Source organism: Anguilla anguilla, chromosome 6 (genome assembly GCF_013347855.1).
Source record: "Anguilla anguilla isolate fAngAng1 chromosome 6, fAngAng1.pri, whole genome shotgun sequence".
NCBI classification, from domain to species: domain Eukaryota; kingdom Metazoa; phylum Chordata; class Actinopteri; order Anguilliformes; family Anguillidae; genus Anguilla; species Anguilla anguilla.
This window is the reverse complement of record NC_049206.1, coordinates 43,343,670-43,356,506: the sequence shown is the minus strand read 5'-3', so window position 1 is coordinate 43,356,506 and position 12,837 is coordinate 43,343,670. Positions and strand designations below refer to the sequence as shown.

Sequence of the window (12,837 nt, the reverse complement as noted above, 5' to 3'; positions counted from 1 at the left end):
AACATCATAATGACATAAGATGCGGACAAGCCAGCGTACAGAAGCAACAAAAAGCCAGGATTGTCCGCCCCACGGTGAACAGGACTGACAATAGAAACCACATTATGTTTACTGATGGATGCACCGGCTGGCACCATTATTACAGACAAAGCTTCTTGCATAGTAAATTCTGGTGAAGAATGTCGCACAGCGACACACATGAAGCATTTTGGTGGTGTTATTTTTTTCTAATTTTAGCATGTGAACTCACTCCCCTTTAACTAATGTAGTTGTCATCCCTGACAGACCTTCCAAAGTACCGGTATAGCCCTGAGAGGGTAAAGAAGGCGCTCTCCAACCAATCAGACGACTTTCCTGGCACTGGTCGTCAGGGGAGGAGGCAGTCAGGTGATCTTTCTTTTGAACGCTGTGGATTCTAAACCCCCTACACCTTCATTCCTCTCTCACACATATCTTTAGAAAGCCAATGTCAAGTGTGAACCGTACAATGCCATTTTTTTAACCGGAACGATTTACTCAGTCAGTTTGACCAAAATAAAACACTGCTGTAATAGTCAAACATTATTTCACTGTTTACTTTTTTTGGCTTGAATGTTTGTCCAGCCCTCTAGACCATTTGCTGCCTTTTTACGTGGGAAAGTTTATATAAAGAGGAACAGGCAATTACACACATGCACACACATATATATGTGTATAATCTTTTTTCCCACAGTTTCTCTGAACTCTCTGCTTCCTTTTTTTGCCTGTGGATGATTCCATATTTGGCCACAGTTAGTGACACTCATTTCTGTTTGTCTCTCCCCCAGAGCCTACGAAGCAGATCACCAAGATCGCCAAAGGTAAGCAAACGGCAACACACGCATATTCTCCCCTGGTCTCCCGCCCCCTATCCCCACCCCCTCATCCAGTCTCCTCTCCGCCGTCTCCCACCGACGGGGGGGTGGGGCAGACGGAGCTCTGAAGGTGGAGCTGTGAGTCTGTTGTTGCAGAGCCTTCAGCTGTGTGGTGGGTGGGTTGGCCCTGTGTGATACGGGCCCACTGTAGTCCTCCAGCCATCACACTGACATCAAAGGAGCAAGGGGCGGTGAGAGCGATGTAGCCCTCTAGAGGAGATCAAAGGCCAGGTGTTCCCTTTCCCAGCCTTCCGAAATAATTATATAAAAGCCCCCTCATGTTGCATTATTGAGGGTCTCTTGTGCTTTAGTTTTTTGCTGCAGTCAAACATGCTTTGGCCAGAGATCAGTGGCTTTCCCGTTTCATGAATTATAATGTTTTACCTATGAAAGTGGAAGCTAAGCAGTTGCATATAATCCATTTATTATCATCATTTTTTGGCCACTAATTTCACCAGAGCATGGGGTGGGTGGGGGGAGAAGGGGGTAAGGGAGCAGCTATCAGTGCTGGCATCAGATGTTTTTGAAGAACTGTTTCTTTTTCTAATTTGTTGCATGAACCCTTTTCAACCCCCCTTCAATTGAATAAATTAATGTCAAGGGTTCCATTCTCCCCGATTGCTACAGTACATGAAAGGCTTGAAACAAATTGTAAAAGTCTTGCAAATGAACCTTCGATTGAAGTACAAATGTTGCTGTTGCCAGCGGGATTATTGTCAAGGTTTACTGTATTTTAATAATCATCCTATTCTTCAGTGCATTAAGTTCAGTTAGCTGCTGGTTGTTGCACATTACCTTGCTACATATATGTTTTGATGCATTTTGTCTTATGTTTGTGTGACTATTGCTGATCTTATGCATGACTACGTACAAGAATACAAACTCTGGCCAGCTTCTTAGCCGCCTTGTCTTGTCCTTGGCGTAGTGATGGAGCCCAAGGTCATAAATCAAATCCCGTTTTCTTTAACGCCAACTGTGACCTGGAATCAGGAGGGGTGGAACACAATTATAGTGACATCATTCAGAAGGGGAGGCTTTCCAGTCCACAGGGTTTTCTTTGTCGCATTGCGCAACACTGACCCTTTTGGTTTATTGGACTCCTGGAGTCTGCTGTGCACCATAACTACAAAGCTCAGCAGAGTGCTTCAGCAGATAGATGTGTTAATGTATGCTTAACTGAACTACTTGTGTCCTACAAATGTGATTGAGTATACCAGACTGGAGAAAAGTTCAATAGGAGATAAACATTTGTTTAAAAAAGTCACGTTTAATACGATTTTTAACACTCTTTCTCTGACTTTTCTCCCTGTGACCTGTGTGGATCTGGCAGCCATTCTCAAGGTAAGGGTTTACAGATGACAACTCTTACAAATTATGTGTTCTTTGTTAATATATTTGTAAGACTGCCAGGTTTATGCGTTAATTTCTTTTGTCTGATAACATTTTCCAATTTCCAGCACATTTATGGTTTTTTGTTTTCATTGTAACTTCACACAACTACACCAGACAAATATCACTTTGAAAACAAACTCCGTTATAACCATAACCTTTCATTTGAAGATTTTTAATGAAAGAATGTGGACAATCAATCATATAACATCTATTAATTTCATAGCTGGAACATGCATGCATTATTTTAATCACATCTACATTTTACACATCTAAATTTTTAAATCACATATCATCAAGTGGAAGTACTGAAATGTATTAGACCTTATGAGGACTGATGTCCAAATTACTGAGTGCCAAGATAAATCAAGTGTAGTTACATCTCCAGTTACATAAAAACAAAAGGGATGTTGATCCCTTGATCCCACAGCATATATCACTGTCTTCAGCTAAACCCGTCAAACCGAAGAATGAAACACCCTTACTGCTGTCCTTATATGTCATAAGCTGACATAGGTGCCCCATAGTAACAGGAACTGAATGTTTCCAGTTCAAATCCCATGTGCAGTCACATCCTTACAGCAGACCCCCCCTTCAGTTGACCATATGCTGCATACACAGGGCAAGCATCTTGGGCAGCTCCTGTTCCAACCACCGAATGTGAACCCAACTAGAAAAGCCAGTTTTTAATGTGTCATGAAACATTAATGAATCTTGGTGGATTGTGGGAATTGCAGAAGACATGCTGGAGTCTCTTTCTAGCTACAGACAAAATTACTGACAGAATTCAGGGGAATTATCTTGCTTCCTTGGTAGAACTGAACGCCAGCACCTGTGGTCACAGTTCTAAGTCACTAACTGCTACTTCAAACTACTGCCCACCATTCATGACTTGTAATGTTTATATGGGCACATATGTTCAAATCTTTTTCGCTGCATTTCTACTAAAGCTGAAAATGAAATCAGCTCGTTAAATATCCAATGCCTAAGTGCTGTTTCAAGCAATTTCAGTTACCAGAATTGAATAGAATCTCTAAGCAGGTGGCACGATAAGGCCGTAAATGCTTTTGTTACTCCACACCACAGCGCACAGACAGCGACGGGGCCCTGCAGGCCAACGCGTGGTTCGTGCGGCCCCGCGATAGTGTCAGCACCCTTGGCTCCAGCCAAGGCGAGCCTGAGGATGAGAGGCCTAGCGTGGAGGAGGATGAGGAGGATCCAGGTTTCAGGAAGGACGCTTACGAGCAGCCGATGCCTAGTGACAGCGAGGAGGCTGGCCCAGGCAGGGGAGAGGGCGGGGCTGAGCAGGAGGCTGAGGGAGAGAGTGACAAGGACGATGTCCTAATGGAGGGGGACCAGGTAGCCGACTTTGCCAGCTCTATGCTGGAGGCCATCTCCTGCTGGCACTACAGGGCCAGGGCTTTGCTTTCCATTGGGGTGCCAACGGTGAGGCTCTCTGCCACAATCAGGTTTCCTATTTCCTTTTCAACACCCCCCCCCCCCCCACACACACTTACGCTTGTGCTTTGAGTTCTGATTTAACGCCACTAACGTTCTGAATGTCCGAACTCCCCCCGAAGCTAACTGACATCGGTGTGCAAAAGCAGTCTTGCCAGAGCATGGAACATCTCATGTCTTCCTCCTAAACAAATAACTAGATGCATTTTTCCTCTCATGAATGCTGATTAGCTTACCAATAATAATGCCTACTGATGACTGGCAAACATGTAGATGGTGACTAATCCATTGCCAGGTGAAAGGACACTGAAGGTACTACTTATAAGCATTCAAATCATTTAAAGAAAAAAACCAAATGGATTACTGTGCAAGCCCTCAACAAGAAGAAAGGGTTGGTTTCAGTTACCAGCCAAGACAAAAATGACGGACTTTTTTTTGATAACATCAAGCAAAAAATTCCTGGATACATTTTCACTACTCCCAAATATGTGTGAAGCTCTGAATTGGTATTTACAAGGGACAGTCAGGTTAGCCATACTTTGAAGCAAAAACAAAGAGGTTTGTGGGGTGATGTAACACTCTCAAATTTATCCTCTTCCATCTCAATGCACAGTTGTCACTGGTTGCATGGTTGTTTCTGGGTGCATGGTTCTCACTGGTTGCATGGTTGTTTCTGGGTTCATGGTTGTCTGTCTTGCTCTTGAGGGTGTGTTCACCTTGTGTGCCTGGTCCTGAGCTCTGATCAGTCATATTAATACCTTGCTTACATGCTTGTTCCTTAAAAAATCTGTTATCATTTCAATTGCCTCAAGCTGTGTTTTACATATGTTGTAATAATAATAATAATAATAATAATAATAATAAATGATGCAATACTGAGACTTGCCACACCCCTTTTCATGTAAAATGAAACAATGCATTTATTCCATATTCTAAAAAACTTTTAGAAAGCAAGCAAATTATGAAATATGTTGTGAAATTATGTTTCTATCAATATTTATGGAGAAACAGTTGTAAGAAACATGTTAATTACCTGCATTTTTTCATTTTTCTGTTCAAGTTTGTGGCATTTTTCCAGTCCGACAGTAGTATTCTGCTTTGATGTAATACTGTACACTAATATAATTGAAGCTTGTGTCATATGATCTGGTCTGGAATGGCTGAGAGGTAATGAAGCAGTAATGACATTCACAATTGAAACGTTCCACAAGATGGATTTTGATTCTTAAATTGCACAGCCATAATTAAGGCAGCTCATTATTGTCTGAGCAGGGGTCCACACAAACATATACAATGATAATGTCTCTCTGTTGTATTGGCAATTTGAGCGAAAGAAATGTGTTTGACTGAATCAACATTTCATTTTTATTCACACATATTACATTTGATTTTCAGACAAATGCATCATGTATTTTCACTGTGTTCTTATATCATAAGTGAATACCAGAGGTTTTACATGTTAAAAGCCATTTATAAGGTTATTTGTATTCTACAATGTCAAAGTATTATTTGTTTAAAGTTGAAAAGGCGTATAATTCATAAAGACATTTTCATCTTTACTGTAGTGCATTTCTCCAGTGTAAAGAAAAATTAATTGAATTATTATTATTATTATTATTATTATGGCCTGAAATGATATTTTTGCAGGATATTTCTGTTTATGTGGGCTCCTAGCATCTTGACAAAAAAGACTGACTGAAGTGTAGGTGTTTGCATTTAAAGATCTCTGATGGATGTTTGTGTTCCTTAAGGATGAAGAAGGGAATGACATAATGGAAGAGAATGGGGTTGACAGGGAGAGTGGCCAATCATCTGGTCAAGAGGAGACATGTGACCCAAAGGAGGGCAGGACCCTCTCAGAGCAGGTAAAAATTTTCAAAGAAGGAAATATAAAAGTAAATAATAAAGTATAATCAAAAATATAATCTGAAACATGTTCATCTTACCTCTGTCCCCCACCACCTGTCCCAACTGTTCAGTTCAGATGCAATCTGCAGAGAGAGGTACATCAGAGGGACAAATTTCTGTCTGGTCGATTTCACAAATTCTTGTTATTTATGCTCTGGAAAAAAGACCTAAATAAAAACATAAGACCCGTTCACTTCTCTACCTCCATTGCTGAAATGAGGGGAAATCCATTTGTAAAACGGTCCTGTGCGTCATTTCTTTGTGTTGTCATCTCATTCAAGTATTTTGATAGGTTGCGGATTTGCTAAGCCCTCGCTGTGGGAATCCTGTTCCTGAAATGCGCTTCTTGCGTATCCCTCCCTTATCTCCCTCTCACAGCTTCCCCCACCTGGCTGGGACCTGCAGGCCCAAATCCACAGTCGTGCTGTAGAACTGTCCTGTCTGTTTGACGCAATGGCTTATGTAACAGCTGCATAAATATGTTTGGCTTTGTGATTCGTGTCAAAAGAGGCGCTCGTCTTGTAGTATAGTTCATGCTAAGCCTGATACAAGAGATGGAGCTATTTTTAAATATACTTTTGTTGCCTTTGTATCACTGTGACGTTCTCTCTCCACACGGTTTTGTATTCTCCTTATTGTACTTTCATTCTCCCAAACAAAGCAAAACGATAAGAAACTATATTTGTTTATTGTACACCATTACGTCAGCTGTCGCTATAACCTGTGTGTCACGAGCCGCATGACACCCCTGGGAAGGACAGAACAGCCGGACAGAGGGAGATTAGATAATTCCGGGTTTGACCAGAATGTTGTGGATATGTGTGAGAGAGGGCGTTCTCAAACAAGCAAACAAACAAATGAAAATCTGCTCCTTTCCCTCAGGGGATCTCAGTTAAAATAACAAACTGAAATAACAAAGTGAAAATAAACCAAACTCAACAAAAAGCTTCCCGCTTTTCAGCTCTATACTCCTTTGGCCCTTCTCGCTCTCCTTTTCTCATTGTTAAGATTACCAGTCTCAGCCAACAGCTGTAAGCCCTGGGATGATGTGTGGCAACTTAAGTGGTAGACATGGCCTCCAGTTGCCCCGATTTCCCTTTGCAGACTGAGCCCTGCCACGCTGAGAAACCTGTGAAACTGATAGGTGTGCAGTAGCATAAATTAAGAGAAGTGTTTCCCTTACGAGTTCATCCATATCTCCCTAGGGGTCTGTAGAAGAGCCACTTCCACAAAGCAGCTGTCCACCTGGGTCCACAGAGAAGCTTGAGCAAGACCTTCCCTCAACATTTGAAGCTGTATCCATGGCTGCCCCAATCATCAGTGCCCCTTCTGGCCTGGAGGAGTGTGAGCCAAAGGAGGACCAACTTGATGACGGGGACAAGAGGATGGAGATGTCACCCGGTCCCCAACCGGCAGAGGCTAAAGCCCTGAGCAGTGAGGAGTCATCGGCAACAGAAGATGAGGAGGACGAGGAAGAGGAGGCAAACGCTTCAGGGTGCAAGCCTGGCAGTATCCTACCCCCCTCTGTGCTGGACCAGGCCAGTGTCATTGCTAAGCACTTCACCAGCAGTGCCCGGCGGGGTAGCCAGATTGACGAGGTGAGGTCCCTGGGCTGCCCTTCTCCCCGGCTGCCAAGTAGGCGTGGCAGCACCTTCAGTCTGGGTGCCGAAGCCCAGGAAAGGCCTCAGAGGCCTAACGTCACCTGCTTGGATGACCCACCCAACCTGCTTGCCCCAGACCTTGCCTCGCTCTCTTCAGGCCCCGATAGCCCCTTTGAACCAGAAAGGAGTGAAGCCCACCTGAGGCGGGACTCCACCCTCTCCCGGCAGGATCAGCTGCTCATCGGCAAGATAAAGAGCTATTACGAGCATGCTGAGCACCACGGCGCAAGCTTCACCATCAAGCGGCGTGAGAGTCTGACCTACATTCCTGCTGGCCTGGTCAGGAATTCTGTCAGCCGGCTCAACAGCATCCCCAAAGATGATGCCACCTGCCCAAAGAAGAGGGATAGTCCAGACTTTGCCTCTGGTCCTGCCCCAGACCTCTCATCTGACCCTAGTGACGACCCCACCTCCTGTACAGAGTTAGACCTCCCAGTCCTAGACAAGGACCAGGGGCCAGTGAAGCCTGCTTGTTCAGAAGCCAGTGGGGATGAAGAAGAGTTCCGGCCTTCCTCTGAGATGATCCGGGTGTGGCAGGAAATGGAGAAGGCGCACAGAGGACCCCGGAATCCCAGACAGGGTTTCAGAACCAAAGGCACCAGTCCCCATCTACCAAGGAGGTTCTTGGTTACTCGTGGGAAACCGATTGTAGAATGCTCAAAGCCTTTGCTGACCTTCGAGGAGTCCAACCCAAGCATAGATAATGAAGAGCCGGCCAAAGACCCCAAGCGCCAGGCTCTGGGTGCAGGACCAGGGGAGGAGATCAGAGCCAAAAGGGCCCCCGTCCCCAAGGTTATACACCTGGGTTCTGAAACGGCTGAAGAGCTGCTCCTGCAGGATGCAGAGCAAGCTAAGAACAAAGTGTTCCAGTTAGCACGACAGTACAGTCAGAGGATCAAGTGCAGCAAGCCCCTGGTGCGGCAGCGTAGCCAGGACACGGACATCCTCACCAGCACCAATGTGCACCTCCCTCCTGTGCAGGAGGAACGGTCAGAGAAGGAGAGCAAAGGTAAGGTCATAACTCTCCAAAAGCTTCACCTTAACATCGGCCACCAGCTGTGACTGTCTAATCAGAGAAAGTGGTTTCCAAACTGTGAGTCTTGACTGGGGTTTGGGTGCGTTGAGAGATGTGAAGACACAAGGCCGTTTCCAATATGTGCCCTTGTTGAGCCCCCCTTGTCCGTAGTCACAATTAGCCCCCCCCCTCCCCCCCATCTTTGGTCCATGATCACAGTCACCCATCCTCTTGTGAGATCTGATATTAATGTGAATACAGATTACGAATATAGGTTGTGACATTAATGTGTCATGAACCTACAAAAAACTTGATTTTGAAGTAATTTCATTCAAATTTCTGGACTTGCGTGGTGGCAATAGTGTATATTTTAGCCACTGGAATAATTCCCTCTCTGACAATGGGGGGAAAAAACAAGCCTATTTATTTTAAAAAGCATAGTGGATGATAAGTCACCCCAGGAAACACAAAAGAACAGATAACTACATGATACATTTGGACAGAACATATTGAATAGATTAATTAATTCAGTAGGTAATGTAATGTTTGTCACAGTAAAAGCAAAGTTACTTTTTGCTTTCACTAATATGAAATGCACAGTAATTCATTCCTTTTTCCTGGTGTATCTGATAAAAGTACTGTAGCAATAATTGGACTGCTTAAAAGTGAGTATTGAGAGTTCCATAGCATTATATTTTTTATATTATTATAGTTTTATATTTATATTTATGTGTATTTTTATTTTCAACTTGTTTAGCAGTTGTATATCCAGTGAGCAATACCCTGAATCTAGATACTTGGAAGGGTGGAACTGTAGGTAGAGAGACATTTTGAAATAAACAGTCTAGGCTAACCCCAGTATAGCAGAGGTTTTACCAAGATATAGACTGGTTACATCGTAGCGGGCTAGAAAACTTTCACTTTTCAACCAAATGTTGGTGAGTTTTCACAAACCCTAATTCTGTTTCCTCCACATCTGCCTGTGTGTTTCTACAGGTAAACCCAACCTCACACTGCCCTTAGCCGCATACGACCAGGTGGTTCTGCGAGCGCTGGCCCTCCCTGCAAAGGTGAGGTCTCCCAGCCCCCCCAACACCCCAAGCTCGGTGGGGAGCCCCAGGGTCCCATCGCCCAGCCGGTCGTCCTGCAGGAGTCCAACCAGCCCTGTCCAGTCCGAGAGCTTCAACTGGCCCGACGTGCGCGAGCTACGCTCCATGTATGCACAGCGGGGGCCTGAAGACACGCAGGATGGCTCCGCCCCCGTCCCTGCAGGACGCAGCCGTTCCATGCCAGAGAAGATGGCCTCGGCCGATTCCAGGAGGTGCTCCAGCTGCTCCTCTGGCTGTAATGTCTGTCAAGATGCAGGCACAAGCACCAGGTCCCTCTCTGAGCCACGGGCCCCCAGGCCCCGTCGTCCAGGGGACCATGATGAGGGACGTGCGCGGGTGTGCAGGGCAGGCTCCCTGGACCACCAGCATAGCGGTCTGCAACTGAGCGACCTTCGTGACCTTCACAACTCGGAACTCGACACTCCTGGCTACTACGTCTCTGGGCACGCCCTCCTGCCCGACAATCGCAAGGTCATTGTTGTGGAGAGGGTCGCCGAGGCGACCCCACTGGAGGATGGGACAGAGCCGCAGCGGGCAGAGGAAGGCAGTCGGCAGCTGGGGGCGGAGCCAGAAGGGGCTGAGGATTCAGACGGGAATTACGTGCAAATCCGCTCCCCCACCTCCCGGGAGAAAATATCCATCATGGCCGTCATTGATCGCTGCAGGGCCTACCAAGAGTCCGAGGAGTACCGACAGAGGCAGGAGGGTGGGATTAGGGCGGAGACAGCCACAAGGCAAGGGAAGGACAGAGAGCAAGAGCAGGCCCTGTCTCTCAGTGAACAGGCAAACAACACCCAGAGAATCAATGTCAGCTCTGGAAAAAAGACTGATGGTGGGCAAAACAGTGTGGTAAAAAATTTAAGGGAAAAGTTCCTGAACTTGAGATCAAACACCTAAACTTTTAAAACGAAACTGAAAAGAGCATTTAGGTACTCTTATGTTAATGTGAGGCATTTAAGAAACTCTAAAAACTTGCAATTATCTTCCACCAAGGAAGAAACCTTTGGGGAAGTCTGTGAAAAATTGCACCTTAAATGAACAAAAGACATTGTGAAGGTGACTCACTGAGGTTTCAATGACTGTCTCTACTTAATCATAAAACATGATTTGGCAACTTCATGATGTGCCAAGACTTTCAAACATATCACCTATTACATTCCTCTGTCTTTGTCACACCTAAAACACTGAAAATACTCAGAGAAGACTTCTTGTACTATGTCATTCCTTCAGATTGGATTGCCGCCAGTCTTTTAATCCCTTATCTTTCTGTGAACGAGTTGGTTGTATGTGGCAAGTATCCTATGAATTTTAATGGAAGTAAAATCTGTCGTTGTATTTTAGAGCTTAGGGAAGGTGTCATTTTGGCTCATATATAGGCCAGGAAGGTATATATGTTCATATACATCATGCCCCTTCCCAGCTTTGTAAGCATCTTCTTGATAGTGTAAGAAAGTGACTATCCACCTTAGCTGAAGCCTGTGGCTTTTTCTCTTTTTTAGGAGGGGGGTGAAAATGTTTTCCTTTCGCATTTTCTTTTAGCTTAGTGAGGTTAATAACTCACTGTGGCAGTGAGGTTAATAACACAAGTATCACATTGCCCTGTGCCAATAGGGCTGCTTACATTAGCATGCAGAGACAACCTGTAGTTTTATCTCAACATTTACACTTTAATTAGTATCACATTATTGTTAAACGGGGAATGACCACTTGAAAGTACTCAACTAATTCCATGTCTGGTTAGGAGAAACTTACCCTTCCCCACCCCACTATTCCCCAACACTGAGAGTGACTGGGTGGAACAGCAAAAATCACTCATATTCCCAGTGGTGATTACATCATAATGGGTCTCTCAGGGTTAAATATTTGCTTGAGTTTGCCCTCTGTTAGTATTTCACACTTGGACACTATGTTCTGTCGTAGTAGATGATGGATGTAGAAAACATTATTACATTCAAGAGTAGGTTAGGTAAGTTGTTCAGAAAATGCATTCTTTTTTCTGTTTATCAATTGAATATGAAATTCAGAATTCATTTTTAAACCTGGCCATTAATCCAGCCAAAGCCTGTCAACCCGTCGTTTCTCCCTCAAACATCCCATTAACAAGAAATCAATGAATATGTGTTTACAAAAGATGTACCAAATGGTACAAATAGGTTTGAGATCTTAGGTCGAGGCCACAAAAAGGATTACAGCAGTCTCAGAGACAGAAAGACTCCCATGTAAAGTACAGAAATTACCCACAATGACTTGCCTTTAACCCCTGCACTGTTATTGTGTTATTGTGCCAGTTCTGCAGTTTAAAACAGAAGTTTATGCTAACTGTCTAATGGGCTGTTCAGGCCCAACTTTTGAGTACCCCTCCATTTCACCATTACCAAATAATGCATTGTTTCCATTTTCCTGAAAAAAAAAAAGTTATTTCCTTACTCTGGGATGTTTCTCACCTTCCTATTTATTAAGCTGGTGTAAATTTGACATACAAAAATCTATGTATATAAATGTCTACATGTATACTGTCTTGTTGTCAGAAGCTTGCTGTACAGAAATGTAATTTAATGTCGCATGGAGCAGGCATACATTCCATATTAAAACAGCAGATGTTTAGTGCTAGACAATTAAGAGTGGGTCTGTTTGATTTGCTTTTTGTTTGAAATGCTTTTTGCTGTGATATTAGCAAATTGTCATTGATCTCTGGGCTTTGGTGGAAAAATTATTTCTCTCAATGCTAGTGAACTAAAACAAATGCAACCTCATACAGTGAGCTTCATACTAAAGACAAACATGCCTTTGTTCCAAACATTATGGAGCTTGCTGTATGGTTAACCCAGTGGTTACAAAATGTATGTGATTAGTGTTCGATAGGAATTGCCCATGGATGACTATTGGTTTTTATTACGTGCTCTTAAGTCATCTCCTATTTGCAGCTGGGTTTAAGCAAAGTGGGTTGGAGCCTCACTTGCCAGATGCATGCGCATCTGTGTGACGTTTCAAGGCTTGTTGTCTGTTCCGACCTCAGACAATGAACCGCCACAGACAAGCACAACCCATTTCCTCTTGCATTATTCAAAAAATAGCAAAAGGGAGGTTGATGAGAAATCTCCTGCTGAAGTTGCTATTTAAGAGCTTATTTAAAAAAGAACCTGATACATATTTATGAGATCTCATGATAGCGCTTACATATCTTACCATTTTAAGAAAGGTCAACCAGACAGTCTTCTGAGCCTTAAGGGGGGAAACCTACAAGAAAACCATCCATCCACTGTCCAGTCGCACTGTTGAACTTAATGCCTCTAACCTCTTTTTTTTGGCACATTGCACTGCATCCAAGCCATAGAGGGTGGGAGAAGACAATATTGTACTCCTGCTCACTAATGGGTGAAGACGATGGGGTCTAGAAAAACAGC

General features: G+C 44.0%; 1 protein-coding gene across 6 annotated transcripts in view; it reads left to right on the top strand.

The window, feature by feature from the left end:
* The window catches only part of LOC118230363 (pleckstrin homology domain-containing family G member 3-like), a 61,387-nt gene extending 49,335 nt beyond the window's left edge, over nt 1–12,052 (top strand). For 4 of the 6 annotated variants that reach the window (XM_035423316.1, XM_035423317.1, XM_035423314.1 and 1 more), the window contains 7 exons: nt 286–387; nt 807–839; nt 2,224–2,234; nt 3,369–3,728; nt 5,492–5,605; nt 6,854–8,318; nt 9,321–12,052. In XM_035423316.1, coding sequence (XP_035279207.1) covers nt 286–387; nt 807–839; nt 2,224–2,234; nt 3,369–3,728; nt 5,492–5,605; nt 6,854–8,318; nt 9,321–10,330 — 3,095 coding nt within the window. In that variant the 3' untranslated portion in view covers nt 10,331–12,052. The remainder of the gene's footprint in view (nt 1–285; nt 388–806; nt 840–2,223; nt 2,235–3,368; nt 3,729–5,491; nt 5,606–6,853; nt 8,319–9,320) is intronic. The other 2 variants (XM_035423315.1, XM_035423319.1) reach the window with 2 other exon arrangements.
* The last annotated feature ends 785 nt before the right edge of the window (nt 12,053–12,837 follow it).